Source organism: Panthera onca, chromosome D1, assembly GCF_046562875.1.
Source record: "Panthera onca isolate mPanOnc1 chromosome D1, mPanOnc1 haplotype 2, whole genome shotgun sequence".
In the NCBI taxonomy this organism is placed as follows: domain Eukaryota; kingdom Metazoa; phylum Chordata; class Mammalia; order Carnivora; family Felidae; genus Panthera; species Panthera onca.
Genome location: NC_138348.1, coordinates 48,051,424 through 48,079,101, shown reverse-complemented (window position 1 = coordinate 48,079,101; position 27,678 = coordinate 48,051,424). Strand labels below are relative to the sequence as shown.

Sequence of the window (27,678 nt, the reverse complement as noted above, 5' to 3'; positions counted from 1 at the left end):
AATAAAAAATGACAGTAATAATTCTTCTCAGAGAAAACATAGTGATTAAATAGGACATGTGAAAATGACTGCCACTTAGTAGGTACTCAGTGTTACTCCTTTCCTCTCTCCCTCCCTTCCTTCCTTTCCTTTCTTCCTTAACAATGAATGTTACCTATTTCATCAATATGTTTGCAGTTGGCATCTGGGCTATCTAGTGATTATATGTGGATGGGTGGGGTTTTTCTCCTTCCCCCTTCCTCCTGAGGAGGACACACACCTGTCTAAATTAATAGATGATAGTGTCTTAATATATAGTAGATGCCTTCAAGATGAGAGATCTAGTGTGGAAGATCTGATTATTTTTCAGCTAACACACAAAAGGAAGACCATTACTTAGGCTCTTTTTTGCTGTTTCTTCTTCACTACTTGAGAACTAGATGAGGCTAATAAAACTTAAGGACTGACAAACCAGAATTTCAAACTCATAGACCTCAGCACCTGGAAGATTGTAAATGAGTGAAATGGGCTGAGTGTGAAAGAAAAGGCAATAGTATTACAAGATCCATAGGACATGGCACCTTTATTTTGGCATGAAAATGCAATAGAGAGTGAACACTGTGGTGGCGTGAAGCAAGAAGAGACCTTTTTTTTAAATGAATGAATGAATGAATGAATTTTAATATGAAATTTATTGTCAGATTGGTTTCTATACAACACCCAGTGCTCGTCCCAACAGGTACCCTCCTCAATGCCCATCACCTACTTTCCCCTCCCTCCCACCCCCATCAACCCTCAGTTTATTCTCATTTTTTAAGAGTCTCTTATGGTTTGGCTCCCTCCCTCTCTAACTTTTTTTTTTCCCTTCCCCTTCCCCATTCTCCCCTCTCCCTCTTCTGTTAAGCAGCGACCTTTTAAAGGGAACAGCCACTACTCAGTCTGAGATAGTTATTGTTGTGTAGGAATATGGGTTCTTGATTTCCAGATCTTCCCATTTTTCTTTTTAAAAAAGTTTTTTAAAACGTGTATTCATTTTTGAGAGAGAGAGAGAGAGACAGAGCGTGAGCTGGGGAGGAGCAGAGAGAGAGGGAGACACAAAATCTGAAGCAGGCTCCAGGCTCTGAGCTGTCAGCACAGAGCCTAACGCAGGGCTCAAACTCAGGGACCAGACCGCGAGATCATGACCTGAGCCGAAGTCAGACGTTTAACCAACTGAGCCACCCAGGTGCCCCCAGATCTTCCCTTTTCAAGGGAACCCAGAAATATAAATATGTGAAAACTCTTGATTTCTTTAAGGATTTTATTTTTAAGTAATCTCTACACCCAGCATGGGGCTCAAACTCACAACTCCTGGATCAAGAGTCACATACTCTACTGATTGAGCTAGCCAGGCACCCCTCAAGTTTTAATTCCTGGCAATTAACCCAAAATTTAAGATAATACTCTGGGCCAACTACCAAAGACTGTGCCAGCAGTTTATGGTCTCTGAGCTGAAAGGACCATGGTGCTAGCTAGCTGTGCAGTCACTGGTAAGGGAAAGAAGATACTAGTCCAAAAGGGAAGACCAGAGAGAGGGAGAGAGAAAGCTAGAAAAACAGGACAGGGGAACAATCCTGAATCTTCAGCTCTCTGTGAATTCTGAAATGGATTGTAATGTATCCTAAGTAAAGGACTGTTTTATAGGTGAGTACTTGACCAACTTAAAATAAGACCCCTGAAGCAAGCATAACCCCACATGGTGATGTATGTACCGCTGGGTTTACAAATATTTGTTTTTCAACAACCAAAGTTGTCCCTCTTACTTTTGCAAAAAACAGATTACTTCAGTTTTCCATGAAAGTTATAACACATCTATGTAAATAAGGGAGCAACAAAATTTTCTAAATGCTTTTATTTATTTTTTTTTTTGACACAAATATTTCTGCACCTCTTGAGCCCTTCTTGCTGATAAAAGAACTGGCAATACATTTGTTAATGACACTTTCAAAATGTGCTTTGGTGTATAGAGGTAATAATGTACTTTTTAGGTATGTTAATAATAAATTAAGGTTATAGTGGCTGCCATATTAGAGAAAATAGTGAATGGATTAGTCTTAGCAAAAAATTAGTTTTGCAAGTAGATAAGCTAAGGATATCAAAACTGAAAAAATTAGCTTCATACATTTTATTGTTTGTAAGTTTTTGATAAATAATATTCTATTATAGAATATAATACCTTACCCAGCACCTGACATATAGTAGGAATTCAATAAATGTTTGTTAAATTCTACTGCCTTTTAATACAGTAATTTTCTTCAGTACTAATTTCCCAGATACAGCTCCGATAAAAATAAAAATTTGTAAGAGATTGGGGGGGTTCCTTTATAAAATTATGTACTTCTAGAAAAAATGGCAGCAGCAAGAGAGAGAGAGAGAAAAGAAAGTGTGTTCTAAAAAGTGATTCCAACTCAGATTATTCAGAGATGACTACTTTGACCCTGTTTGTACTTATAGTCCCTGCTGACAATATGCTGGCAACATCCTTGGCCTCATTCTTTTTCTCTACTTATTTTGGCTTTACAGAGATCAGGTCTCAAGTCATGGGAATGTCCATGACCTTCAGTTGCTGAACTTTTCCTTCCTTCTTTTGTTCTTGCCTGGCTCAGAAGGGCATGCCAGGTGATGCATGTTACTTTCTCAGAGCTGAAGAAAGGATCTGGCCTGTGGAATCAATAGAGAAAAGCTTGGTCTCAACAATCTCTTGGTTCTCAACGCACCTCTTGTCAGCCAGCTGAGAAGCCTCTTTATAAATGCGTTCTGATTAGCTGTTTTAGGTTCTTGTGGTTTGTAAATCTCCTTTCTCCCACAGAGATATTATTAGGACATAGCCAGGCTAGAAAGGCTGTGGGAAGCTTTGGAGGTAGGAGGATCCAGAAAGGATTGCAGTAAGAAGAAGGGAATTCCGTTTGGTGAACTCCATAATCCAAAAGTGGCCCTGAGTTGATTCCATTTAGGAACCAAGGGTGAACTTTCTTGTTTGGTTCTTTGGCCCTTTAAGTTTCCCCATCTAGGGCCAGGATATGAATCAGGAAAGAAATTAGCCTCAGGTGTGTCCTCTCATTTCTTTCTCTTCTAAACTTCAGCCTCCAGGCATCGCACTGTAGTTTTGGGCAGACTCTTGGGCTCTTCTGAATTTTTATCAGCTTTCTTTGATTCCCCATTAGGATTGCTATCATCAACTTTCTCTTCCTTTACTACTTTGGTTTCAATCATTTCCTTCTGCTGATTCTTGTTTGTAAAAGGGAAGGTCTTCACATACCTATAGGCATAAACATAAAATCAAAGTGAGACACTTCTATGTAACACATATGACAATAGATAACACTTTGTCTGTGTTGGCACGTATTAGCACAGTATGCAGGTACCTTTATGTCAGATGCTAACATGTGCATTCTCAAAGACATTGCATCCCTACCTTAGTGGATTCATTTAGATGAGACAGTAAATTTGCAGGCCACACTTAAGGCTGACCTCACAACCCTCCCACCAACAACAGAGAATTCCGAATCAAAATAAAGCATATACTTCCCCCCTAGATTTCAGTCTTTTCTTTTTATCTCTTGATTTTCAAAGGGACACCCATTGACCTGTTTCTAAAGGCTGGGTGACATGCATGTGCTGAAATAGTAGGAAAGATTGGGTGTTAGGGAGGAGAGGTGAGAAGAGGGAGAAAATTTACGATGTGAGAAGTCTACTGTCTCTGTTTTGACTGAGGCAATGCTAACAACAACCCTGGAAAAAACACAAGATAGGAATGTGACAAACATTACAAGACTAACAATGTGCCAACAACCCCACCTTTTGATGTAGCAAACTGCGAGACCAGCTGCAGCAGCAAAGAAGAGGAGCGCAAGCACTAGCAGAGCCGTGGGGACACCTGGAGGAAACAGAGACATCGTCTGTGGGTCCTTTGCTTACACAGTGTTGTGTGCTGCTCTTCTAATGATTCTTTACATGCATGAAGACAACAGATAATGCAGGAGAAAAGCCTTCTCTGTGACCACAATGGGGCTAGTTAGAATGTTGGGCCCACATCTGCTTCTTTGCTTCTTTTCCTATAGAATCCCAGGCCTTGCTTCTCAAGCTCTATTCTATAAATTGCAATATCATGGAGTCCATTTCCTCTCTGTGGCTGTGGGATGATAGGTTTGGAGCTAGTTAGGTGTAAACCCTTCCTTTTAAATAGGAAGACAAACTTTCTAATCATAGGCATTTAAAGGTATATATATATATATATATATATATATATATATATATTAAACTCTGATATATTAATAGTGTCTTATTTTTAAAGTCTTTGAGTTTTAAAAGTGAAGCTATTTTATACTCATATACTATGATTTTTAGTTTAATCATTAAGGTTCTTTAGAGCCCTCAAGTTCTCTGACTTTATGAAAGTTGAGTTTGCATTAAGGTTTTACTTGTATGGCCAATCTGGAGACAGCCTAGTTTTTTATGTATTTTCTGTTATGCATAAACACACAAACACACACAAATATACTGCAAACACAGAAAGCTTTTACCTCCAAACCCAACAACTTCATTCTTGAATGCTGCTTTATTTTCAATGTAAGATTCTGTTTCTGTAGATATGGTGCTAGTTTCCACAAAAGCTTCTGTTACACAAATCAACTTTCTTTTCCGTCGAGAAGTGGAAGCCAAAGCAGAAGTAGGAGCAAGAGTAGGTGTAGTAGGGTAAGGTGCAACAGTAGATGAAGCCGAGTATGCACTGTCACTGGTGATCATTTCTGTTGTGTATGTTGCCTCATGAGTGTTGAATATGGGATCTTTGGTGGTGATAATTTCTGGAGAGCATGAGTTAATCCGAGTATCTGTTGGGGGAGGGAAAAATAAAGTAACAAGTAAGTATTGTAACACCTCCTAATGTTCTTCCTGCCTCTAGTCTTACTCCTTTCCAGTCCCCTTATACTGCAGCCAGAATGGTCTTAGAAAAATGCAAATCTAATCATATCACTTCCTTAGAATCTTTCAGTGACTGCCTCTACTCAGTGGCCCATAAGGCCCTTTGTGATCTGTCTCCTGCTGACATGGCTAGCCTTATCTGACCAGTGTGTCTCTCCTTCCTCTTGCCTACTCAGATTTCTTCAGTTTCTTTGATGTGCTTTCTCTCATATCCAAGCCTTGACCATGATGCTTTCTTCACCTGTAAGACTCTTTGTCCCCTCTTTACTTAGCTATTACTTACTCTTCAAGTCTCAGATTGAACATCTCTTTATTAGGCAGACTTGATGACTAGATTGGGTTCCGAGGCATATGTTTTTGTACCTCCTTATACTTCCCTTGTCGAGGTTCTCATTGCACTGCTCTACACTAGACTGAGCTCCTTGGAAGCAGGACCCCTGTCTTATCATTCCCTGTGCCTAGCACATAATACATGCTCAATAAATATTTGATGAATAAAGAAAGGAAAGAAAAGTGACAGGATGGAAGGAGTAGCTGGGGAGACATATATACAGATGACACCACTTCAGGACAAAGATCTAAAACCAGCTTTCTCTGTGCTCTTCAAAATAAAAAAAATTTTAAGGAGGGGAGCAGGGGCTGGATATAGGTTTATCTGTTTCCTATCTGTTAGCTCTGGTGGAGAAGAAACTCAACATCTTTGAGCAGCTAACTCTGAGTCAATCATGACACTTTATTTAGCAATTTTATTAAACTCTCATTTTATAGGGGGAAACTGAAGTTCAGTGAAATTAAATAACTTGCCCAAAGTCACATAGCTAATAAATGGCAGAGCCATATGATATATTATAATAGGACATATTATAATATATAGTATAATATAATAGATATAATATGAGTTTGCATCTATTTCAAATTCCTACTTATTTCTGGCAGTGGGTACCATCAGCTGGAATGTTAGCTAGGAAGAAAAAGTTATTTTATTCATTTTTGAAAAATACCATAAATTACCAATCAAGGTCATTGATACTATTGATAAAACATTTTGACTACACACACATTCAGTCAGAATTTTATACTATTTATTATACTTATAAAATATCTCTATTGAAACACACATCATCCTTGACCTCTGCCTTGAACTTTTAGTTAGATTTCTCATTCTTGAGCACATGCTAAGTTTTTCTTCAAAAAATGAAAAATTTTCAATATCAGGGAAAAAACATATGAGCACATTATATGTTGGGAACTGAAAATACAGATACAATTAGGTCTAGTTCCAGTTTCCAGGACAGAAGTATTTTGATAAAGAGATTCACAGAGGAGATGGCATTTGAGCAAGGTATGGAGGATTAATGTGTTTGTTCAACAAATATTTATTGAGTTCCAACTCTGTGCAAAACACTGTTCTAGGTGTTAAGGTCATGATACAAAGAAAACAGAGTCCTTACTTTTAAGGGCCTTATATGCTAATGGAAGGATACAATTTTTTTTTAAAGCCAGAAATTTCAGAGTATGATAAATGTTAAGAAGAAAATTAAAGAGAATAGGGATTAAACTGGTAGCGGTGGGGGATGGGAGATAGATACTTAGAATTAAAAAAATTTTTCTTTAATTTTAATATAATTTATTGTCAAATTGGCTAACATACAGTGTGTACAGTGTGCTCTTGGTTTTGGGGGCAGATTCCCATGATTCATCACTTACATATAATACCCATTGCTCATCCCAACAAGTGCCCTCCTCAATGCCCGTCACCCATTTTTCCCTCTCCCCCTGTTCCCCCCCAATTAACCCTCAGTTTGTTCTCTGTATTTAAGAGTCTTTTATGGTTTGCCTCCCTCCTTCTCTGCTTTTAACTATTAAAAAAATCTTTTTTAATGTTTATTTTTGAGAGAGAGAGAGAGAGACAGAGCATGAGCTGGGGAGGAGGAGGGGCAGTGAGAGCAGGAGACACAGAATCCAAAGCAAGCTCTAGGCTCTGAGCTGTCAGCACAGATCCTGACATGGGGATTGAACTCACAAACCATGAGATGATGACCTGAGCCAAAGTCAGATTCTTAATCGACTGAGCCACCAGGCATCCCAAGAAGATACTTTGAATAGGATGATAGGAGAAAGTGAGGTGATACTTAAGCTGAGGCCTAAATGATAAAAAGTAGCCAGTCATTGAAAATCTAGGGCAAAATCATTCCAAGAAAAGAGAACAGGAAGTTCAAGAGCCCAAAGCTGAATGAACTCAGTATGTTTGATGAATAAAAGGCCAGTATGTTTGGAACACAGCAGAAGCTCATCTAGTATGCAGGAAGGAATAGAATATTCCAGTCAATAGGAATAGCATGATCCAAGAAACCAGAAGTTTGAAAATGTAGTTACAGAAAAATGATAAGGAGTGCAGGGTGGCTGGAAAGTAGAGTGTATATATGATTGGTAGCATGAAAGACTGCAAGCAGGAGATGAAACTGGGTAGATTGACTAGAGCCAGAGTATTGAGATTCGTAATTGCCTTGTTAAAGCATTTGGAATGTATTTTGTAGGAAATGGAATTTTCAACTGGGTCCACAAACCTCCCAACTGATATACAGGAGTTCTCAGACATGCTCACTTCAATGCGTAAAAGGCTTCATAGTTTACATCATATTCTCTAATAGGAAGTCACCAAGGGCTACGGAGCAGAGGAGTAACATAATTATCAGTGGAGGTGTGTGGAGGATGAAATGCAATGGGGAGAGAGTACAATCCAGGAATAAGGAAGGAGATTATCGCAATTGCAAAGAAATAGGGGAATCCAGAAGTATCTGGAATCCTAAAAGTTATATTTTAGAGATCTCCTAGGGAAAAGTGATTTTTTGAACGCTGGCTATAGGTTAGAATCATCTGGGGAGCTTTTAAAAAATATTGATGCCCAGAACCCAACCGGGGCCTGGTATATTATTGATGTGTAGTCATCACCATGGAAGGTGCTACATGGGAGTAGTGGCTCAAGATTTAAATCCTGGCTCTTTCCCTTGTTGACTAGGATCATAGCAAAATATACTCTAAACATCAGTTATTTCTCCTGGAAAATAGAAATGATACCCTTCTGTCATTTTACTGAGGGTTAATGAGATAATAAATGTTTAGGGCCTATCATAATGTATGAGCATGATAGACAGGATCTACCTAACAATTACTTTCCTTTGCCTCTCTGTTCATTAAATATAGCCAACAGGGCCACAGTGTGAGGGAGCAACAGCAGTCTGGTCCCATAATTCCTACTGGGTTGAGGGCATACCTCAAACTATGAATATGATTTCTTTAGAATGTGCCAAGTGTACTGATATTAAACACAGAGTGTAGTTGGAGTCCAAGAGGAAAGATAGGAGTAAAGGGTATGGGAAGGCTTCTTGAAGATGATGGCACTCGAGAGTTGAATAAAGAGTAGCAGTTAACTAAATAGGAAGATGGGCATTGTGGTGGAGGGAACAGCATGAAACAGATGGTGCATGCAGAGCATTCAAAGCACCTTGATCTGGTCCCCCAAAGCTCACAAAGATAGCAATAAAAAAGACAATTAGGATAAAGTGTAGGGTCAGGTTTAAGTTACTCTGATAGACTTCACAAGATAACCATAAAAAAGAAAGTTATAAAAACAAATGGCATGTGTTTAGGATTAGCATTTGGATAAAGGTTAGATTATCTCTGATCCTCACAAAGATGGCAAACAAAAGCAGATGAACCTAATTTATTTCAAACTGATAGTATAACTACACAGAGTTGTGAATTTTTCAAGTCCCTTTTGCACATACTTCATTGACAGTACACCCTTAGAGGGCTATATTGTGGGGACTAAAAGAAATGCAAAGAAATCTCAAATTTCACTCAATGGGTTCATTATTCCTAATAATGTTGATTTTATAATTTTGAAACTATCATAGGATGAGAAAGTATAGTAATATTATTTATTGGGAACTGTGATTTTCTGTGTAAGAGAAAAATATAAGTGTAAAACAAAGTAAACTAAGAAAAAGCTTGACCTGTTATATTTGAGCTGGAAATATCAATACAAATTCATAATTTTTATTTTTTATTAAAATTTTTTAAAATTTATTCATTTTTGAGAGACAGAGAGACAGAGCATGAGTGGGGGAGGGGCAGAGAGAAAGGGAGACATAGAATCGGAAGCAGGCTCCAGGCTCTGGGCTGTCAGCACAGAGCCTGACTCAGGGCTCTAACTCATGAACCACTGGATCATGACCTGAGCTGAAGTCAGATACTTAACTGACTGAGCCACCCAGGTGCCCCCAAATTCATAATGTTTAGATATAAGTCTGTATTTTTAGTGGATAGCTCTGTGTGTGTGTGTGTGCGTATATATATATGTATATATATACATATATATACATGTATATATATGTATATATATACATATATATATGTATACATATATATACATGTATATATATGTATACATGTATATACATGTACATGTATATACATGTATACATATATATATATATAGAGAGAGAGAGAGAGAGAGAGACAGAGAGAGAGCTATATATGTATAGAGCTATCCACTAAAAATACTGAAGAAGCAGTGAAAACTCCAGTAGTAATGAAAACTACTTGCATCCAGATCTTGGTTTCAAATTAACATTCTCCATTAAAAAGAACATGGCTTCTTGGAGAAATAAATGGCTGGTTCCATATCAGGGGCAGAGAAAGTACAACATAAGTGTGGGACATGCTATTATGTCAGAAAGCAAGGAATTACTCAAATATTAATGGAATAAAGAACACAAAAGTCAACTAGAAGGGGCTCCTACTCACCAAATTTGGGACAATTTGAGCATCAAAAAGAATAAAAGAATAATAATTGTAAAATTGATTACAACATATTGAACACACAGAATAAGTAAAATATAATGTATTCATAGTAGTATAAGGGGGGGGGAAGAAATGTGTGTGGTGGGCGGGATTGGAGAAGAGAGAGATTCTTCTGCATCAAAGAATTCCAGCTAATAATGTAAAATTTAATAAATGTAAAAGGAAGATTTAGAAACATCACCATTTTGTAACCCCACATATAATAACTGATTCCAGTAAGAATAACCAATGGCTGCTTAAACTCTAGGTACTAGATAGTTGGGGTCAGAATATATGCATGGTGCCAAAATATCACATTATGGATTACTTACTCATTGCAAGGGGAAAAGCATATCTTTATGAGTTCCTTTAGAGAGGTCTGGCAGTCACCATATTATTCAAATGATCAAAGTTAGCATATTAATAGTGGGACATACTGACATTAAGTTGGGATGTGATTTAAAGTGCACAATATCATCTATGAAATATTATTCTCAAAATGTTGAACAAGAGTCTAATCAAGCCTTTAGATCTAACTTTAAGCATACAGGAAATATAGGGGTTGGAAGTATGAGTTAAATGAAACCATGAGGAAATACACAAATCCAAGTCCTCTTCCTCTGACTCCATTTTGTGAAGTCCAGAGGGCTGGGTATCATATCATCACACTGACAGCTAGGAGGAAGGCCAGGAAGTTGAAAGGCCAGGTCACTTGACAGGCATGGGCTGGCTATGAGATAAACAGGTTTGTGAACCACCAATTCCCCAACCAAAAGCGGTAGGCATAAGAGGCAGAAGAGAGAAGGAGGATGGTGAAACAAACAAAAAAAGCTTTATTCCACTTTTGACTCTGCCACCAACAGAACAAGCCAAACCTTCATTCTGAGCTATTGTTTCATCCATGAAATGAGGGAAGAGGACAAAGCGTCTTTCAGGGCTCTTTCTAGGTCAAAGCCTCCTGATTCAGAGAACTGCTTGGATCCTATGTTGCCTTTGGGCAACATAATGTTGCTGGTGCATACTTATCTCTTGGATCTTAGAGAATGACTTTGGAATCTGCCCTTTTATATGACCACTCAGCTGTCTGACCTTTAGAAGGTCAGATTTATGAGTATGTGTGAAGTGTAATAAATCAGCAGAGAATAAGTATTTAGTGAAAGAAAAACTTTCTGGGAAGTTCCTTAGGTAGAGCACTTGGGATAGGTGGATGTGGTCTCCAAGCAAAGTTAATAGGATAGGATAGGACTGTGTGACCATGAGCAAACCAATTCTATTTCCTAACTTCAACTCCTTCCTTCATAAAATGATCTTATTCTTAAAAATGTCAAGTGTAGTGAGGCCCCTGGGTGACTCAGTTAGTTAAGCATTTGACTCTTGATCCAGCTCAGGTCTTGATCTCAGGGTCATGAGTTCAAGCCCTGCACTGGGATCCATGCTGGGTGTGAAGCCTACTTAAAAAAAAGAAAAAATGTAGCATCTGAATTTCCTCTCCTTTAAAGGAATGTAGGGTAAGGTAAAGAGCATGCTTTCAGAGTTAGACCTATGTTAAAATCTTTGTTGTAAGTGAGAACTTAGACAAATATACTTATGTCCTTTGGGTTAAATTTTCTCCTCTGCTAAATGGGAGTGGCAAAGTATACCTTATAAAGAGATTGTCAAGGTTCAGTATGATAACTCGATACATTGCTTTGTCTATAGTGAATATTTCCTTACCTTCTTCTTATTTATCTTATAAGATGGAGGAATGTGGGTAATGGAACCTCCTGGGTTGCCCTCTTCCTATGTTGCCATTTAGTCATATTTTCCCTAACTTTTTCCTCTGAGGGACACATGACCAACTCTGGCCTGGTCCTACATAGAGGCAGTATTGGGAGTATTAAATGACCATCACCAAGATTCCTTCTGCTGCTACTCAGGGCTATTCAGACAGGTCATAGAGCTAGAGAAAACATGGAGAGGCTACAGATATGACTCACCAGATGAGTTGTAACAGTAGGCCAAGAACTTTTTGCTGAGTGAATTTCTCCAAACCAGGACACCCATCCCATTCTTCCCACACTTGGGGTTCGGGAGAATCCGAGGGATGACCAGAAACTTATCTGCAACCCATCCATAGCTATAACAGAATACACATTAGTTGAATGGATACATTTATCTCTACTGCTGAACAAGAACACAGAGCTGGAAGAGGTCCAGCAGTATTGTGAATACAGTTGTTTCTCACCTGCAAGTCTCAAAGCCAGACCTCCACGCTGCTTCAATCTGGTCTTTGCTGGCCAAAGTTAGTCCCATCAGCCTACAGGCCTCCTGGGCTTCTGTGAAATTCAGCTGCTGGGTTGTCTTTTTGTTCACAAGGGTGACCCCTACAATTCTGCATGGTGCTGAGATGGAAAGTTCTGCAAAGGAATCACAGAGGTCCTCAATTTGCCGCTGTCCTTGTTCCCAGCCTGTAAGCTATTCTTCCTAGCAAAGTATTATTGTCTTGTTAGAGCAGTGAGGTCCTTGTGGCTGGGATTGACGGTTAGCTATAACAGGCCAGACATTTCCCACAAGGAAATCCTGCTGGGTTAGGGTGGGTCTTTGCTCTTGTCCCAGCTGTACCTCTCATCAGATTTGAGCCTATCCTACACCACTACATTAAGGGGTTTTTTACATAGAGACTTGTTCTTTACATAGAGACTTTTGCCACCAGTTCCTTGGGTTGAGTCTAGGTGATACAGTTGCTGCAAACCTTTTAGAGTCTATAAAATGAAAGGTCTGAGATTTTGAGAAAAATAGAATTCAGGGCTCTGGTTAATAGAATAGCTAACAATACACCAAACCAATATGGCTTGGGAACACCAGTATTTCTGAGATGGGCTGAAAAATGTTGCACTTGGTATAACACAATGTGAGCTTTCTCATTCCCAGGTGTTCTCTGACCATTGGGGGGCAGGCTTACTCAGAAGTTCCTAAAGAAATCAGGCAGTAAACCTGGCATGACAGAGAAACTAAATAAAGTTGAGTTTTAGAGTCTGGACTATGTCACTTGCTAGCTCTGAGATCTTAGGCTATTTAATCTTTTTGAGCCTCAGTTTCCTTATTCATAAAATTGAGAGAGTAACAGTATCTATTGTGTAGGGTAGTGACAGTTGAATGAATTAGTTAAAATAAAAATGCTTAGCATAGTGCCTGTCACAAAGTAGGTGCTCAGTAAATCATAAGTAACATCATTATGTTATCTTCAAAGCTTTTTGGTTTTAGTTCTCTAATGACTGATCTCTCAAGGGAAGGTGAGGCAGTTGAATAGATATGTCGTGAATATATTTTACTCAAAAATTCATGAATCCAAAAGTTCTTTAGATCACTTTCTTGGATCTGGGATTTATAGACCTGTATAAAATTGCAAAATTGTATTGCATTCAGGTGCATTATTCCTATTGGGCTTTGTCCACAAAAATCCATAAGAGGGCATTACAATCTTCCAAGAGGTTGCTTGTACACAGATCTGTGTGTTGGATACCCAGTCAAATGCTTTGATCACTTTCTAGGTTGGTATTTAAAATAAGTTTCTTGCAAACATAGAAGGAGCATTTCTAAGTCCTCCGTGTGGCCTTGCTATGCTCTGGAGCAAGAAGCTAGAAGAGGTAATATGTATATGATACACAATATTTGTGGATGGCCTTATTTGCTTCCAGACATTGCCCTCACGATGAGAAACCAGAGAGTCAACACCCCAACCTGAGGGTTAATGACAAAACAGCCTCTTATGACTATATGTACTAATACTAATACCTATAGCAATACTGATATTAATACTAATACTAGGGATACCTGGATGGCACTGACAGTGTGGAGCCTGCTTGGGATTCTCTTTCTCTCCCTCTCTCTCTGCCCCTCCCCTGCTCTCTCTCTTTCAAAATAAATAAATAAACTTTAAAAAATACTAATACTAATTCTAACATCTATCATCTGTTTATGCTACTCTGTGTCAAACCCTGTCTCCTTTAATAGAAAGTTGAGGCTCAGGGAGATTAAGTAACTTTCCCAAACCCAAGGATATAAAGCATGGATATAGGACAGATTGGGTGCACAAACCCCACAAACTCTAAAACCCCACTATTTTGCTTCCCACTGTGTTGTGGAGGAGAAAATGAACACACACACACACTCTACAATTAGAGCTAAACTCTCCAAACACACCATTTGTCCTGGAATTTGGCTTAGCCCATGAGCTTGCTATTGCTCAAATCTCATGGCTGTTTCTTTAGGAATACCTACAGAGAAGGTTTATTAATTACACTATAAAGTGGTATTGCTACTCTTCCATCATAACTCATTTTTACCTTAAAAGTTATTATTTAGAGTAATGAAGGACCTATTCTGGACAATGGACCTAGCTTTGATTATTCACCTGTTATTAATAGGCTCTGGGACTCTGGCAAGTTATTGTTCTCATTTGTAAGATGAAAATGGTTGGTTCTATCTTCTTCACAAAATTTTTGTCAGAATTAAGTTAGATAACTTGTGCCTAGCAGGGACTGGGTCCATAAGAGATAGTCAACAAATATTAGTCATTTTTATGCTTTCCTAGTTTTTTTAAAGACAAAAGTAGGGAGTTGGAATCCAAGGGCTACTCCACTAACCTCTTCCTTAAGAATTTTTAGGAAACAGCAGGCATAGTAGAAATACTGTATGTTTGGATCAGATAGAGTTGAATTAAAACCCAAGCTTTTTTTTACCATCTATACAGCATTAGGAAGTCACTTGGCTTCATTTGAGCCTGCTGTTTCATCTATAAAATGTCTACTTGAGAAGATTTTTTTAAGTTGATTTATTAATTTTGAGAGAGAAAGTGAGAGCACAAGAGTGGGGAGGGGCAGAGAGAGAGAGAGAGAGAGAGAGAGAGGGAGAGGGAGAGAGAGAGAGAATCCCAAGCAAGTTCCCTACTGTCCATGAAGATCTCTCAAAAAATGTAAGATCATGACCTGAGCCAAAATCAAAAGTCAGACGCTTAACCAACTGAGCCACCTAGGTGCCCCTTCTTGAGAAGATTAAATGAAATTTCATATATTACATACATAAAAGTTATATATAATATAAAATATGATATATATAATTTAATTTCCTTAGGAAATTTTTGCCATCATTAAAGATAGTCCAGAGTGCAATGGAATTATTGTTAAAGAACAATTTCCAAAATATTTGAGTCATGGCAGCATTGTGGGGAAAAGTCTCCCAGGGGAATTTCAAAGAGGACCAAACTTATTTGAGAATAACAATTCTGGAATTTTGAAAAAAAAATATTACTCTAGGCTCTCATAATAAATATAACAATATATGAATCAACTCAGGATATCTGATTCCTACATACTTTATATCACAGAGCCTATTCCAGCATAGGAACACACAATTTTGTTTTTAAAGTGCTCAAGTTTTCATTTGCCTGGAGCTATAATAAGTGATTTGTGGTTACAATTTTTTTGCCTACGTTGCAGAGTGAGTTTACCACTTAGGCATCTCAAAAGCCTGGAAATCCCTTAAAGCCATTCCTTTTTGGTAGGGAGATAATGACTAATTATCAAACCTATATTTTCACATTTTTTCAGTTAATTTGCTATTTATTTCATATTAAAAACATATGCATTCAATTGTAATACAGCAAAATTGAAATTAAAATAATTATATTGACACTTCCAAAAATATAAAACAGGTCAATATTTAGTGAAAGTTGGCCATTTTTCCCAGCTTATAGTGCTTGCTTAAAATTCATTACAATCATGGTTTATTTCTTCAATGAAATACTTTTAAAAACAAATGATCTCTCCTCAATATTTTGTTTCAAAATATTCTCATTAAAAAGATTGGATAACCAAAAATAAAAGTGAAAATAACATAAAGGTAAATGTGAATCATTCTGGTGAAGTCAACAATATGGTAAAAACATTTCTGGCAGAGCAACACTATGAACTAGATCTGTGGATATTGAGGGTCACCCCTACTCCCAGCAATCCATAGTTAAGAATTTGGTAGGCTTAGGACAGTTTGCAAGATCTTGCTTTGCCTCAGGTTGGAAATCTGGTAAGAAACCTACCTTCTACACGGAGAGAGCCATGGACCAGGAGCTTTGTGGTCCAGATGGAGGCAAGAAGCAACATCAGGCTGAAGCACTTGGCCATTATGCAAATCCCTTATGAGCCAGAGAAGCACCCTGGGTGGTCACTGGTAGTAATAGAAGCAGGCAATCACCAGTCTAGATGGAGTCTTCTGGAAATATATTGGAGCCCCACTGCTTCATTTCATAACTGAGACATCCGGATTTCCCTGCTTTCAAGCTTCTGACTTGTCAAGGTCACTGGGGGAAATGAGTGACGTCCCTTAAATGCCCAGGCTGTACTTTGTGGATTGCTTTCTGGAAAATTTAGCTAATGCTGACTCAGAAAACACACAAATGAGGAAGACAGATAGCACAGCATAAACTGCTAGAGGTTTCCCCAATTCCCATATTCCCTGCCATCCCCTACCTCCCCAACCAGCCCAGTTCTGACATGGTTCATTGCTATTACCTGTGGAGCCCATTCATTTATATACTCTTAGGAATGTCTGTCTCTAAAGGAGATTGAGCATGGATTGTGCTTCTTTTCCTCCCACAGTCAGTGATTTTTTTTTTTTCTCCAGCTGCTTATCTTTGTGAAGGCGGCGGTTGTGGGGCAGGGGATGATGCAGAAGCTCATGAAAGCAAATGCACACTTACATACTGAGAACAGGGTGTATATGCCTATCTTTTCTCATACACCATGGCAAGTGATTCTTTCTTCAAAGAAACAAGACACACACAATTCATATTTAGAAAACACAACTGGGGGACAATTCACAAAATTTTAGTCATTTTTCACTTTACAAAAGGATTTTTGAGGTTATAATAGTAATTACCACAAGCATCCTTTATATAATAACTCTCTCTTTAATAACTTCTCTTTTATTCTGGTAGACCAAAATTCAATTTAGAGTTCCCCTTTCTTGCTTGATAAATGTGAGGTTTATATGTACTGTGTATAAGTAGACTGCACTCTCTGTTTTCCCAGATGGATATTCAATGGTTTGTCTTCCATGGGAATTATGGAATTCTGACTTGTGAATAATGCCTTGAGCAATGGTTTATGAGTTTTCTTCAAAATGAATGTCATTTACAGGAGTTTTTGGATAATGATTTATTTTCTTACAAATGGTATTGGTCATAAAATTAGATATCCATACAGAAAATACCAGCAATGAAAGGAGAATCTGTTCTGCACATAGGTGACTTGTAAGAGACCAGGGGATAGCCCTTAAATGTCTCTAATATTTAAATATCTGTACACCTCATTACTTGGGTGAGCACAAGTCCCAAGGTATAGTTAACTTGGAAACATATGTGACTCTATCACCACGGAACTAGGTAGACAAGGAGGAAGGAATCAGGTCTTTTTCATCATTATCCTTAAAACCTAGGACCATGCCCAAAGGAGAGGTAGCCTTCAAGCATTTTTCTAAAGTATTTCAAAAAGAAAGAAGGAAAGAAGACAGGAAGGAAAAAACAAACTGTAGAAGGCAAGGATTTGGATGGGAGAAATAACTTATGAGAAAAGAAAAGAATGACCTAAATTTTGGGAACAAACTTCTAGAAGGGGAGTTATTAGATAAAGGGAGTCTGCATGATGGTGCTGGTGCTTAAGAATGAGTTTCTGAAAGAGGAAACAATCTTAATTTTTTGGATATCTATATTGAGAGAAGTTAAGCCACTATTGGAATGTGATTGAGAATGATTGATGGGAACTTGTTGCCTCTCTCGCTAAATGTGAGTATGCTCAGTCTTCAGTTCTAGGCTTCTCACTCAAGGCAGGTTTCTGAAAAGTTAGTTGACAGGAGTGAAAAGCTAAACTGGAGAGCTATAAAGAAAATATTGCCAGTTAATTTCTCTTTATTGTTTTGAGGAACAGTGTTTAGGATATGGAAAAAGAACCAGCAGTACTGTCCTCTTCTAAAATAACAGCTCATGCTATAATCAAGGAGAATCAACAAAGAAAAACTTGTAGAATTAGAAGGGAAATTTGAAAAGCTAAATGAAAATGAAGAGAATAGGGGCGCCTGGGTGGCGCAGTCGGTTAAGCGTCCGACTTCAGCCAGGTCACGATCTCGCGGTCCGTGAGTTCGAGCCCCGCATCAGGCTCTGGGCTGATGGCTCGGAGCCTGGAGCCTGTTTCCGATTCTGTGTCTCCCTCTCTCTCTGACCCTTCCCCGTTCATGCTCTGTCTCTCTCTGTCCCAAAATAAATAAAAAACGTTGAAAAAAAAAATTAAAAAAAAAAAAAAAAAATGGGGCGCCTGGGTGGCGCAGTCGGTTAAGCGTCCGACTTCAGCCAGGTCACGATCTCGCGGTCCGTGAGTTCGAGCCCCGCGTCAGGCTCTGGGCTGATGGCTCGGAGCCTGGAGCCTGTTTCCGATTCTGTGTCTCCCTCTCTCTCTGCCCCTCCCCCGTTCATGCTCTGTCTCTCTCTGTCCCAAAAATAAATAAAAAACGTTGAAAAAAAAAATTTAAAAAAAAAAAAAAAAAAAAAAAAGAAAATGAAGAGAATAGCAATCAAATTGCAAAGGAGAGTAGGAAACAATATCCAGACCCATTTTCTTTTTTTTAATTTGTTTTTTAAATTCCAGTATAATGTACAATATTATATTAGTTTCAGGTGTACAATATACTGATTCAACACTTCCATACATTACTCAGTGCTCATAATGATAAGTGTACTCTTAATCTCCATCACCTGTTTCACCCACCTCCTCTTTATCCAGTCATCTATTGATGGACACAGGCTGCTTCCATAATTTGGCTATTGTAAATAATGCTGCAATAAACATAGGGATGCATATATCCTTTTGAATTAGTGTTTTTGTAGTCTTTGGGTAAATAGTCAGCAGTGCAATTATTGGATTTTAGGGTAGTTCTAAAATTTTTAATTTTTTGAAGAACCTCCATACTGTCTTCCATAGTGGCTGTACCACTTTGCGTTCCCCCTAACAGTATGTGAGGATTTGTTTTTCTCCCCATCTTCACCAACACTTGTTTCTTGTGTTTTTGAGTTTAGCCATTCTGACAGTTGTGTAGTGATATCTCATTGTAGTTTTGATTTGCATTTCCCTGATGATGAGTGACGTTTAGCATCTTTTCATGTGTTTATTGGCCATCTGCATGTCTTCTTTGGACAAATTTCTGTTCATGTCTTCTGTCTATTTTTAAATTGGATTATTTGGGTTTTTTTTGGTGTTAAGTTGTATCAGTTCTTTTGGTGTTAAGTTGTATCAGTTCTTTATATATTTTGGATACTAATCCTTTATTAGATCTGTCATTTGTAAATATCTTCTTCCATTTGGTAGGTTGCCTTTTTAGTTTTGTTAATTGTTTCCTTTGGTGTGTAGAAGCTTTTCATTTTGATGTAGTCCTGATAGTTTATTTTTGCTTTTGCCTCAGGAGACATATCTAGAAAAATGTCTACTGCCAATGTCAAAGAAATTATTACCTGTGTTCTTTTCCAGGATTTTTGTCATTTCAGGTCTCATATTTAGGTCTTTAATCCATTTTGAGTTTATTTTTGCATATAGTGTAAGAAAGTGGTCCATTTTCATTCTTTAGCATGTAAGAGAGTGGTCCATTTTCATTCTTTAGCATGTAGCTGTCTACTTTCCCAACACCATTTATTGAAGACTGTCTTTTTCCCCTTTGCACATTCTTGCCTCCTTTGTCATAGATTAATTGACCATATAATTGTGGGTTTATTTCTGGATTCTCTGTTCTGTTCTACTGATCTAAGTGTCTCTTTTTGTGCCAGTACTATTACTGACACAAATCAAAGTAATCCTTTGATTACTACAGCTTTGTAGGATATGGATTGTGATACTTCCAGTTTTGTTCTTCTTTTTCAAGATTGCTTTGGCTATTGGGCATCTTTTGGGGTTCTATACAAGTTTTAGGATTATTTGTTCTAGTTCTATGAGAAATGCTGTTGGTGTTTTGATAGGGGTTACATTAAATCTGTAGATTGCTTTAGGTAGTATGGACATTTTAACAATATTTGTTCTATCAGTCCATGAACATGGAATGTCTTTCTATTTCTTTGTGTTATCCTCAATTTCCTTCATCAATATTTTATGATTTTCAAACTACAAGTCTTTCACCTCCTTGGTTATTCTTATTCCTAGGTGTTTTATTATTTTTGGTGCAATTGTAAATGGTACTGTTTTCTTAATTTCTCTTTCTGCTGCTTCATTATTAGTGTATGGAAATGCAACAAATTTCTATCTGTTGTATCCTGCAACTTTAGTTAATTCATTTATTAGTTCTGGTAGTTTTTTGGTGGAGTCTTTAGGGTTTTCTATATATAGTATGTCATCTGCAAATAGTGAAAGGTTTACTTTTTCCTTCCTGATTTGGATGACTTTTATTTCTTGTTTTCTGATTGCTGTGGTTAGGATTTCCAGTACTGTGTTGAATAAAAGTGGTGAGAGAGGACATCCTCATCTTGTTCCTGATCTTGGGGGGAAAGCTTTCAGTTTTTCACCATTGAGTATGATGTTAGCTGTGGGTTTTCATTAATGGCCTTTATTATGTTGAGGTACATTCCCTCTAAACCTACTTTGTTGAGGGTTTTTATCAGGGATGGATGTTGTACTTTGTCAAATGCTTTTTTTTGCATCTACTGAAATCATCCTTTCTTTTGTTGATGTGATGTATCACATTGATTCATTTGCAAATGTTGAGCCACCTTGCATCCTGGGAATAAATCCTACCTGATGGTGGTGAATGGTTTTGTTACTGTATTGTTGGATTTGGTTTGCTAATATTTTGTTGAGGATTTTTGCATTTATGTTCATCAGAGATATTGGCCTGCAATTCTCTTTTGTGTGTGTGTGGTTTTGGTATCAGGGTAATGCTGGCCTCATGGAATGAATTTGGAAGGTTTTCTTCCTCTCCTATATTTTTGAGTAGTTGGAGAAGAATAGATATTAACTCCACTTAAAATGTTTGGTAGAATTTTCCCTTAAAGCCATCTAGTCTTGGACTTCTGTTTGTTGGGAGTTTTTTTATTACTAATTCAATTTCATTGCTGGTATTTGATATGTTCAAATTTTCTATGTCTTCCTGCCTCAGTTTTGGTAGGTTATATGTTTCTAGGAATTTATCCATTTCTTCTAGTTTGTCCAATTAATTGGCATATAATTTTTCATAATATTCTCTTATAATCCTCTGTATTTCCGAGGTGTTGATTGTTATTTCTCTAATTTCTGCTTTTTTTTTTTTTTTTTTTTTTTGAGTTCTCTTTCTCTTTTGATGACTCTGGCTACTGATTAATTTTGTTGATCTTTTCAGAGAACCACATCCTGGTTTCATTGATCTGTTCTATTTTGTTGTTGTTGTTGTTTTTGTTTTTTAGTCCCTATTTCATTTATTTCTTCTCTAATCTTTATTATTTCCTTCCTTATACTGGTTTTGGTTTTGTTTGTTCTTCTTTTTTCTAGCTCCTTAGGTGTAAGGTTAGGCTGTTTGAGATTTTTCTTGCTTCTTGAAGTAGGTCTGTATTGCTATAAACTTCCCTCTTAGAACCACACGTGCTGCATCCCAAAGATTTTAGACCATTTTCATTTGTCTCCATGTATTTTTTTATTTCCTCTTTGATTTTTTAGTTGACCATTATTTAATAGTATGTTATTTAACCTCCATGTATTTGTGTTCTTTCCAGATTTTTTCTTGTGGTTGATTTCTAGTTTGATATCATTGTGGTTGGAAAAGATGCATGGTATGACTTCAATCATTTTGAATTTGTTGAGACTCATTTTGTGGCCTAACATGTAGTCTATTCTGGAGAATGTTCTATGTACACCTGAAAATAATGTGTATTCTGCTCTTTTAGAATGGAATATTCTGAATATATCTGTTAGATCCATTTGGGCCAATGTGGCATTAAAACCAACCCATTTTCTTATTCCCTAGATATGGCACATAAGAGTGCAAGTTATATTTAATCTGATACATGCAAATAAAAGTTTAAATAGAGTAGAAATTTTGAAATATTGCATGAAAGATGGAAATACAGTACAACCCAGAGTACTAGACTGAGGGGTAATATCTAAATTTTGCTTTAAGTTCTTACACTGATTTTCTGTGTGAGTTTGAGCAAGTGACTTAAACTTCTCTGGGCCTCAGTTTTATCATCTGTCAAATAAGAGAGTTGAATTATCTGAACTTAAAAGTTACATAACAATATAATTCTATGGTACCTGATATTATATGGATTAGTTGTTTTCTAAAATATGTAGATAAGCAAATAAATTAGTCAGTGTAGTCTAACTGCTATAACTAACCCCAAATCTCTGTGCCTTAGAAATTAAAAGTTCATTTGTCTTATGTCATAATCCAATGGCTGACAGTGGTGGTGGTGGTAGTGGTGGAGACTGTGTTGAGGAGACTTTGTACACACAGTTATTCAGAGATGTTGTAGCTCTACCATTACCTACTTACTACCTTAGAGCCCTCCCCCAAGATCTTCTTGGTTGAGCCAGCAATAAAGAAAGAAAGTGTGGAGAATTGTGCTGGAAATTACTTTAGGGACCAGGCCTGGAAGTAGCTGTATCACTTCCCATTGGCCAGAACTCTGTCCCATCTTCCCATCTAAGTGCAAGGGAGTCTGGAAAATGTAATCTATCTGTGTGCCAAGGAAAAAATGGAAAAGTGATCTGGTGAACACATAGCAGTTACCCTTCTTATCTACCTAATATAGGGTTTGCTATGCCTCCCACACATAGAATATAATCACTGTTCTCAAGGGAACCAATGCAGAATTCCATCTAGCTCAAAGTCTTTGATTTCTGAATTATGCCCAGTCTTCCCTATCAGGTTCACCTGTGGCACTTGGGGTTTGGTGACCTATGAGCTAAAAAATGTTAGATTCTTCCCCCTAAATGTAATGATCAAGCAGGATCTGGATGACCTCAATAAAAAATATCCCACGTGTTTGTGAATTGGGAAAAAAACATTATAAAAAATCTGAGAGGATTGAACAGTAATAAAACTTTCCTACTATTTTACCAGACTGTAGGAAAAGAAAAAAAATGATATATATTAAAGAAAGATCAACCCAGGATCTGCAGAGAGTAAAAAGGAGCCTGTACCAAGGGTGTAGATCCCACAAAAGAGACAAACCAAAAAAAAAAGACTTTTAACTATAGAGATTAAACAGATGGTTACCAGAGGGGACATAAGTGGGGGGGATGGGTGAAACAGGTGAAGGGGACTATCTTGATGAACACCTGAGTAATATATGGAACTGAATAACCACTGTATTGTACACCTGAAACTAATATAAAGTATGTTAACTACATTGGAAGTAAAATTTGCAAAAAATAATATAGAAAAAAAGCTTACCTGAAACATTTTTTTTTAGTAAGTTTTACACCCAGTGTGGAGCCCAACATGGAACTTGAACTCACAACCCTGAGGTCAAGACCTGAGCTGAGATCCAGAGTTGGACACTTAACTGCATTAAACTATTCTATCTTTAAATTTTAAGGTCTTTCCAAAGATTTCAATATCTTCTGTAATATAAAAACCAGAATAATGTGAAGCTCTTTTTTTTTCTGGCCTTAAGCACCCCAAGGATTTCAATTCAATTTTCCAGAACTTTTGTTAGTGGAATGTAGTAACTATTAAATAGATAATACCAAAAAAAAATCTCATGTGTAAGGAAAAGAATGGGAGATACATGACTTCACCCTGGAATACTAATGAAGAGTCAGTATAAAAGCCACTATATTAATTTTCTATTGTCATGTAAGAAATTACTATACACTTAGCAACTTAAAACAACACTTTTATACTATCTTAGAGTTCCACAGGTCAGAAGTTTGGGTGGGCTCAATTGGGTTCTCTGCGCTGGGTCTCACAAGATTAAAATCAAGGTGTAGGTTGTGGTGTGCTCTTACCTGGAGGCCTTGGAGAAGAATCCACTTTCATGCTCATTCTTTTTTTGTTTTTTTTTTTTTTATTTTTTAATATATGAAATTTACTGTCAAATTGGTTTCCATACAACACCCAGTGCTCATGCCAAAAGGTTCCCTCCTCAATACCCATCACCCACCCTGCCCTCCTTCCCACCCCCCATCAACCCTCAGTTTGTTCTCAGTTTTTAACAGTCTCTTATGCTTTGGCTCTCTCCCACTCTAACCTCTTTTTTTTTTTTTTTTTTTTCCCCTTCCCCTCCCCCATGGGTTTCTGTTATGTTTCTCAGCATCCACATAAGAGTGAAACCATATGGTATCTGTCTTTCTCTGTATGGCTTATTTCACTTAGCATCACACTCTCCAGTTCCATCCACGTTGCTACAAAAGGCCATATTTCATTTTTTCTCATTGCCACGTAGTATTCCATTGTGTATATAAACCACAATTTCTTTATCCATTCATCAGTTGATGGACATTTAGGCTCTTTCCATAATTTGGCTATTGTTGAGAGTGCCGCTATAAACATTGGGGTACAGGTGCCCCTATGCATCAGTACTCCTGTATCCCTTGGATAAATTCCTAGCAGTGCTATTGCTGGGTCATAGGGTAGGTCTATTTTTAATTTTCTGAGGAACCTCCACACTGCTTTCCAGAGCGGCTGCACCAATTTGCGTTCCCACCAACAGTGCAAGAGGGTTCCTGTTTCTCCACATCCTCTCCAGCATCTATAGTCTCCTGATTTCTTCATCTTGGCCACTCTGACTGGCGTGAGGTGGTATCTGAGTGTGGTTTTGATTTGTATTTCCCTGATAAGGAGCGACGTTGAACATCTTTTCATGTGCCTGTTGGCCATCCGGATGTCTTCTTTAGAGAAGTGTCTATTCATGTTTTCTGCCCATTTCTTCACTGGGTTATTTGTTTTTTGGGTGTGGAGTTTGATGAGCTCTTTATAGATTTTGGATACTAGCCCTTTGTCCGATGTGTCACTTGCAAATATCTTTTCCCATTCCGTTGGTTGCCTTTTAGTTTTGTTGGTTGTTTCCTTTGCTGTGCAGAAGCTTTTTATCTTCATAAGGTCCCAGTAATTCACTTTTGCTTTTAATTCCCTTGCCTTTGGGGATGTGCCGAGTAAGAGATTGCTACGGCTGAGGTCAGAGAGGTCTTTTCCTGCTTTCTCCTCTAAGGTTTTGATGGTTTCCTGTCTCACATTCAGGTCCTTTATCCATTTTGAGTTTATTTTTGTGAATGGTGTGAGAAAGTGGTCTAGTTTCAACCTTCTGCATGTTGCTGTCCAGTTCTCCCAGCACCATTTGTTAAAGAGACTGTCTTTTTTCCATTGGATGTTCTTTCCTGCTTTGTCAAAGATGAGTTGGCCATACGTTTGTGGGTCTAGTTCTGGGGTTTCTATTCTATTCCATTGGTCTATGTGTCTGTTTTTATGCCAATACCATGCTGTCTTGATGATGACAGCTTTGTAGTAGAGGCTAAAGTCTGGGATTGTGATGCCTCCTGCTTTGGTCTTCTTCTTCAAAATTACTTGGGCTATTCGGGGCCTTTTGTGGTTCCATATGAATTTTAGGATTGCTTGTTCTAGTTTCGAGAAGAATGCTGGTGCCATTTTGATTGGGATTGCATTGAATGTGTAGATAGCTTTGGGTAGTATTGACATTTTGACAATATTTATTCTTCCAATCCATGAGCAGGGAATGTCTTTCCATTTCTTTATATCTTCTTCAATTACCTGCATAAGCTTTCTATAGTTTTCAGCATACAGATCTTTTACATCTTTGGTTAGATTTATTCCTAGGTATTTTATGCTTCTTGGTGCAATTGTGAATGGGATCAGTTTCTTCATTTGTCTTTCTGTTGCTTCATTGTTAGTGTATAAGAATGCAACTGATTTCTGCACGTTGATTTTGTATCCTGCAACTTTGCTGAATTCATGTATCAGTTCTAGCAGACTTTTGGTGGAGTCTATCGGATTTTCCATGTATAATATCATGTCATCTGCAAAAAGCGAAAGCTTGACTTCATCTTTGCCAATTTTGATGCCTTTGATTTCCTTTTGTTGTCTGATTGCTGATGCTAGAACTTCCAGCACTATGTTAAACAACAGCGGTGACAGTGGGCATCCCTGTCGTGTTCCTGATCTCAGGGAAAAAGCTCTCAGTTTTTCCCCGTTGAGGATGATGTTAGCTGTGGGCTTTTCATAAATGGCCTTTATGATCTTTAAGTATGTTCCTTCTATCCCGACTTTCTCAAGGGTTTTTATTAAGAAAGGGTGCTGGATTTTGTCAAAGGCCTTTTCTGCATCGATTGACAGGATCATATGGTTCTTCTCTTTTTTTTTGTTAATGTGATGTATCACGTTGATCGATTTGCGAATGTTGAACCAGCCCTGCATCCCAGGAATGAATCCCACTTGATCATGGTGAATAATTCTTTTTATATGCTGTTGAATTCGATTTGCTAGTATCTTATTAAGAATTTTTGCATCCATATTCATCAGGGATATTGGCCTGTAGTTCTCTTTTTTTACTGGGTCTCTGTCTGGTTTAGGAATCAAAGTAATACTGGCTTCATAGAATGAGTCTGGAAGTTTTCCTTCCCTTTCTATTTCTTGGAATAGCTTGAGAAGGATAGGTATTATCTCTGCTTTAAATGTCTGGTAGAACTCCCCTGGGAAGCCATCTGGTCCTGGACTCTTATTTGTTGGGAGATTTTTGATAACCGATTCAATTTCTTCGCTGGTTATGGGTCTGTTCAAGCTTTCTATTTCCTCCTGATTGAGTTTTGGAAGAGTGTGGGTGTTTAGAAATTTGTCCATTTCTTCCAGGTTGTCCAATTTGCTGGCATATAATTTTTCATAGTATTCCCTGATAATTGTTTGTATCTCTGAGGGATTGGTTGTAATCATTCCATTTTCATTCATGATTTTATCTATTTGGGTCATCTCCCTTTTCTTTTTGAGAAGCCTGGCTAGAGGTTTGTCAATTTTGTTTATTTTTTCAAAAAACCAACTCTTGGTTTCGTTGATCTGCTCTACAGTTTTTTTAGATTCTATATTGTTTATTTCTGCTCTGATCTTTATTATTTCTCTTCTTCTGCTGGGTTTAGGCTGCCTTTGCTGTTCTGCTTCTATTTCCTTTAGGTGTGCTGTTAGATTTTGTATTTGGGATTTTTCTTGTTTCTTGAGATAGGCCTGGATTGCAATGTATTTTCCTCTCAGGACTGCCTTCGCTGCGTCCCAAAGCGTTTGGATTGTTGTATTTTCATTTTCGTTTGTTTCCATATATATTTTAATTTCTTCTCTAATTGCCTGGTTGACCCACTCATTCGTTAGTAGGGTGTTCTTTAACCTCCATGCTTTTGGAGGTTTTCCAGACTTTTTCCTGTGGTTGATTTCAAGTTTCATAGCATTGTGGTCTGAAAGTATGCATGGTATAATTTCAATTCTTGTAAACTTATGAAGGGCTGTTTTGTGACCCAGTATATGATCTATCTTGGAGAATGTTCCATGTGCACTCGAGAAGAAAGTATATTCTGTTGCTTTGGGATGCAGAGTTCTAAATATATCTGTCAAGTCCATCTGATCCAATGTATCATTCAGGGCCCTTGTTTCTTTATTGACTGTGTGTCTAGATGATCTATCCATTTCTGTAAGTGGGGTGTTAAAGTCCCCTGCAATGACCACATTCTTATCAATAAGGTTGCTTATGTTTATGAGTAATTGTTTTATATATCTGGGGGCTCGGGTATTTGGCGCATAGACATTTATAATAGTTAGCTCTTCCTGGTGGATAGACCCTGTGATTATTATATAATGCCCTTCTTCATCTCTTGTTACAGCCTTTAATTTAAAGTCTAGTTTGTCTGATATAAGTAT

At 37.7% G+C, this 27,678-nt stretch overlaps 1 protein-coding gene and 1 long non-coding RNA gene across 3 annotated transcripts in view; one reads left to right on the top strand and one right to left on the bottom strand.

Moving 5' to 3' along the window:
* LOC132661449 (uncharacterized) overlaps positions 1-27,678 on the top strand; it is a 203,706-nt gene that overhangs the window by 17,521 nt on the left and 158,507 nt on the right. The gene's annotated exons all lie outside the window — the stretch shown is intronic.
* Positions 643-16,162, bottom strand: LYVE1 (lymphatic vessel endothelial hyaluronan receptor 1). Its single transcript, XM_060606000.3, has 6 exons — positions 15,860-16,162; positions 12,011-12,182; positions 11,763-11,902; positions 4,542-4,850; positions 3,817-3,895; positions 643-3,277 (listed from the first exon to the last, which is right to left on the bottom strand). Exons 1-6 carry the CDS (start codon positions 15,942-15,944, stop codon positions 3,091-3,093), a joined length of 972 nt encoding a protein of 323 aa, XP_060461983.1. The 5' UTR covers positions 15,945-16,162; the 3' UTR covers positions 643-3,090.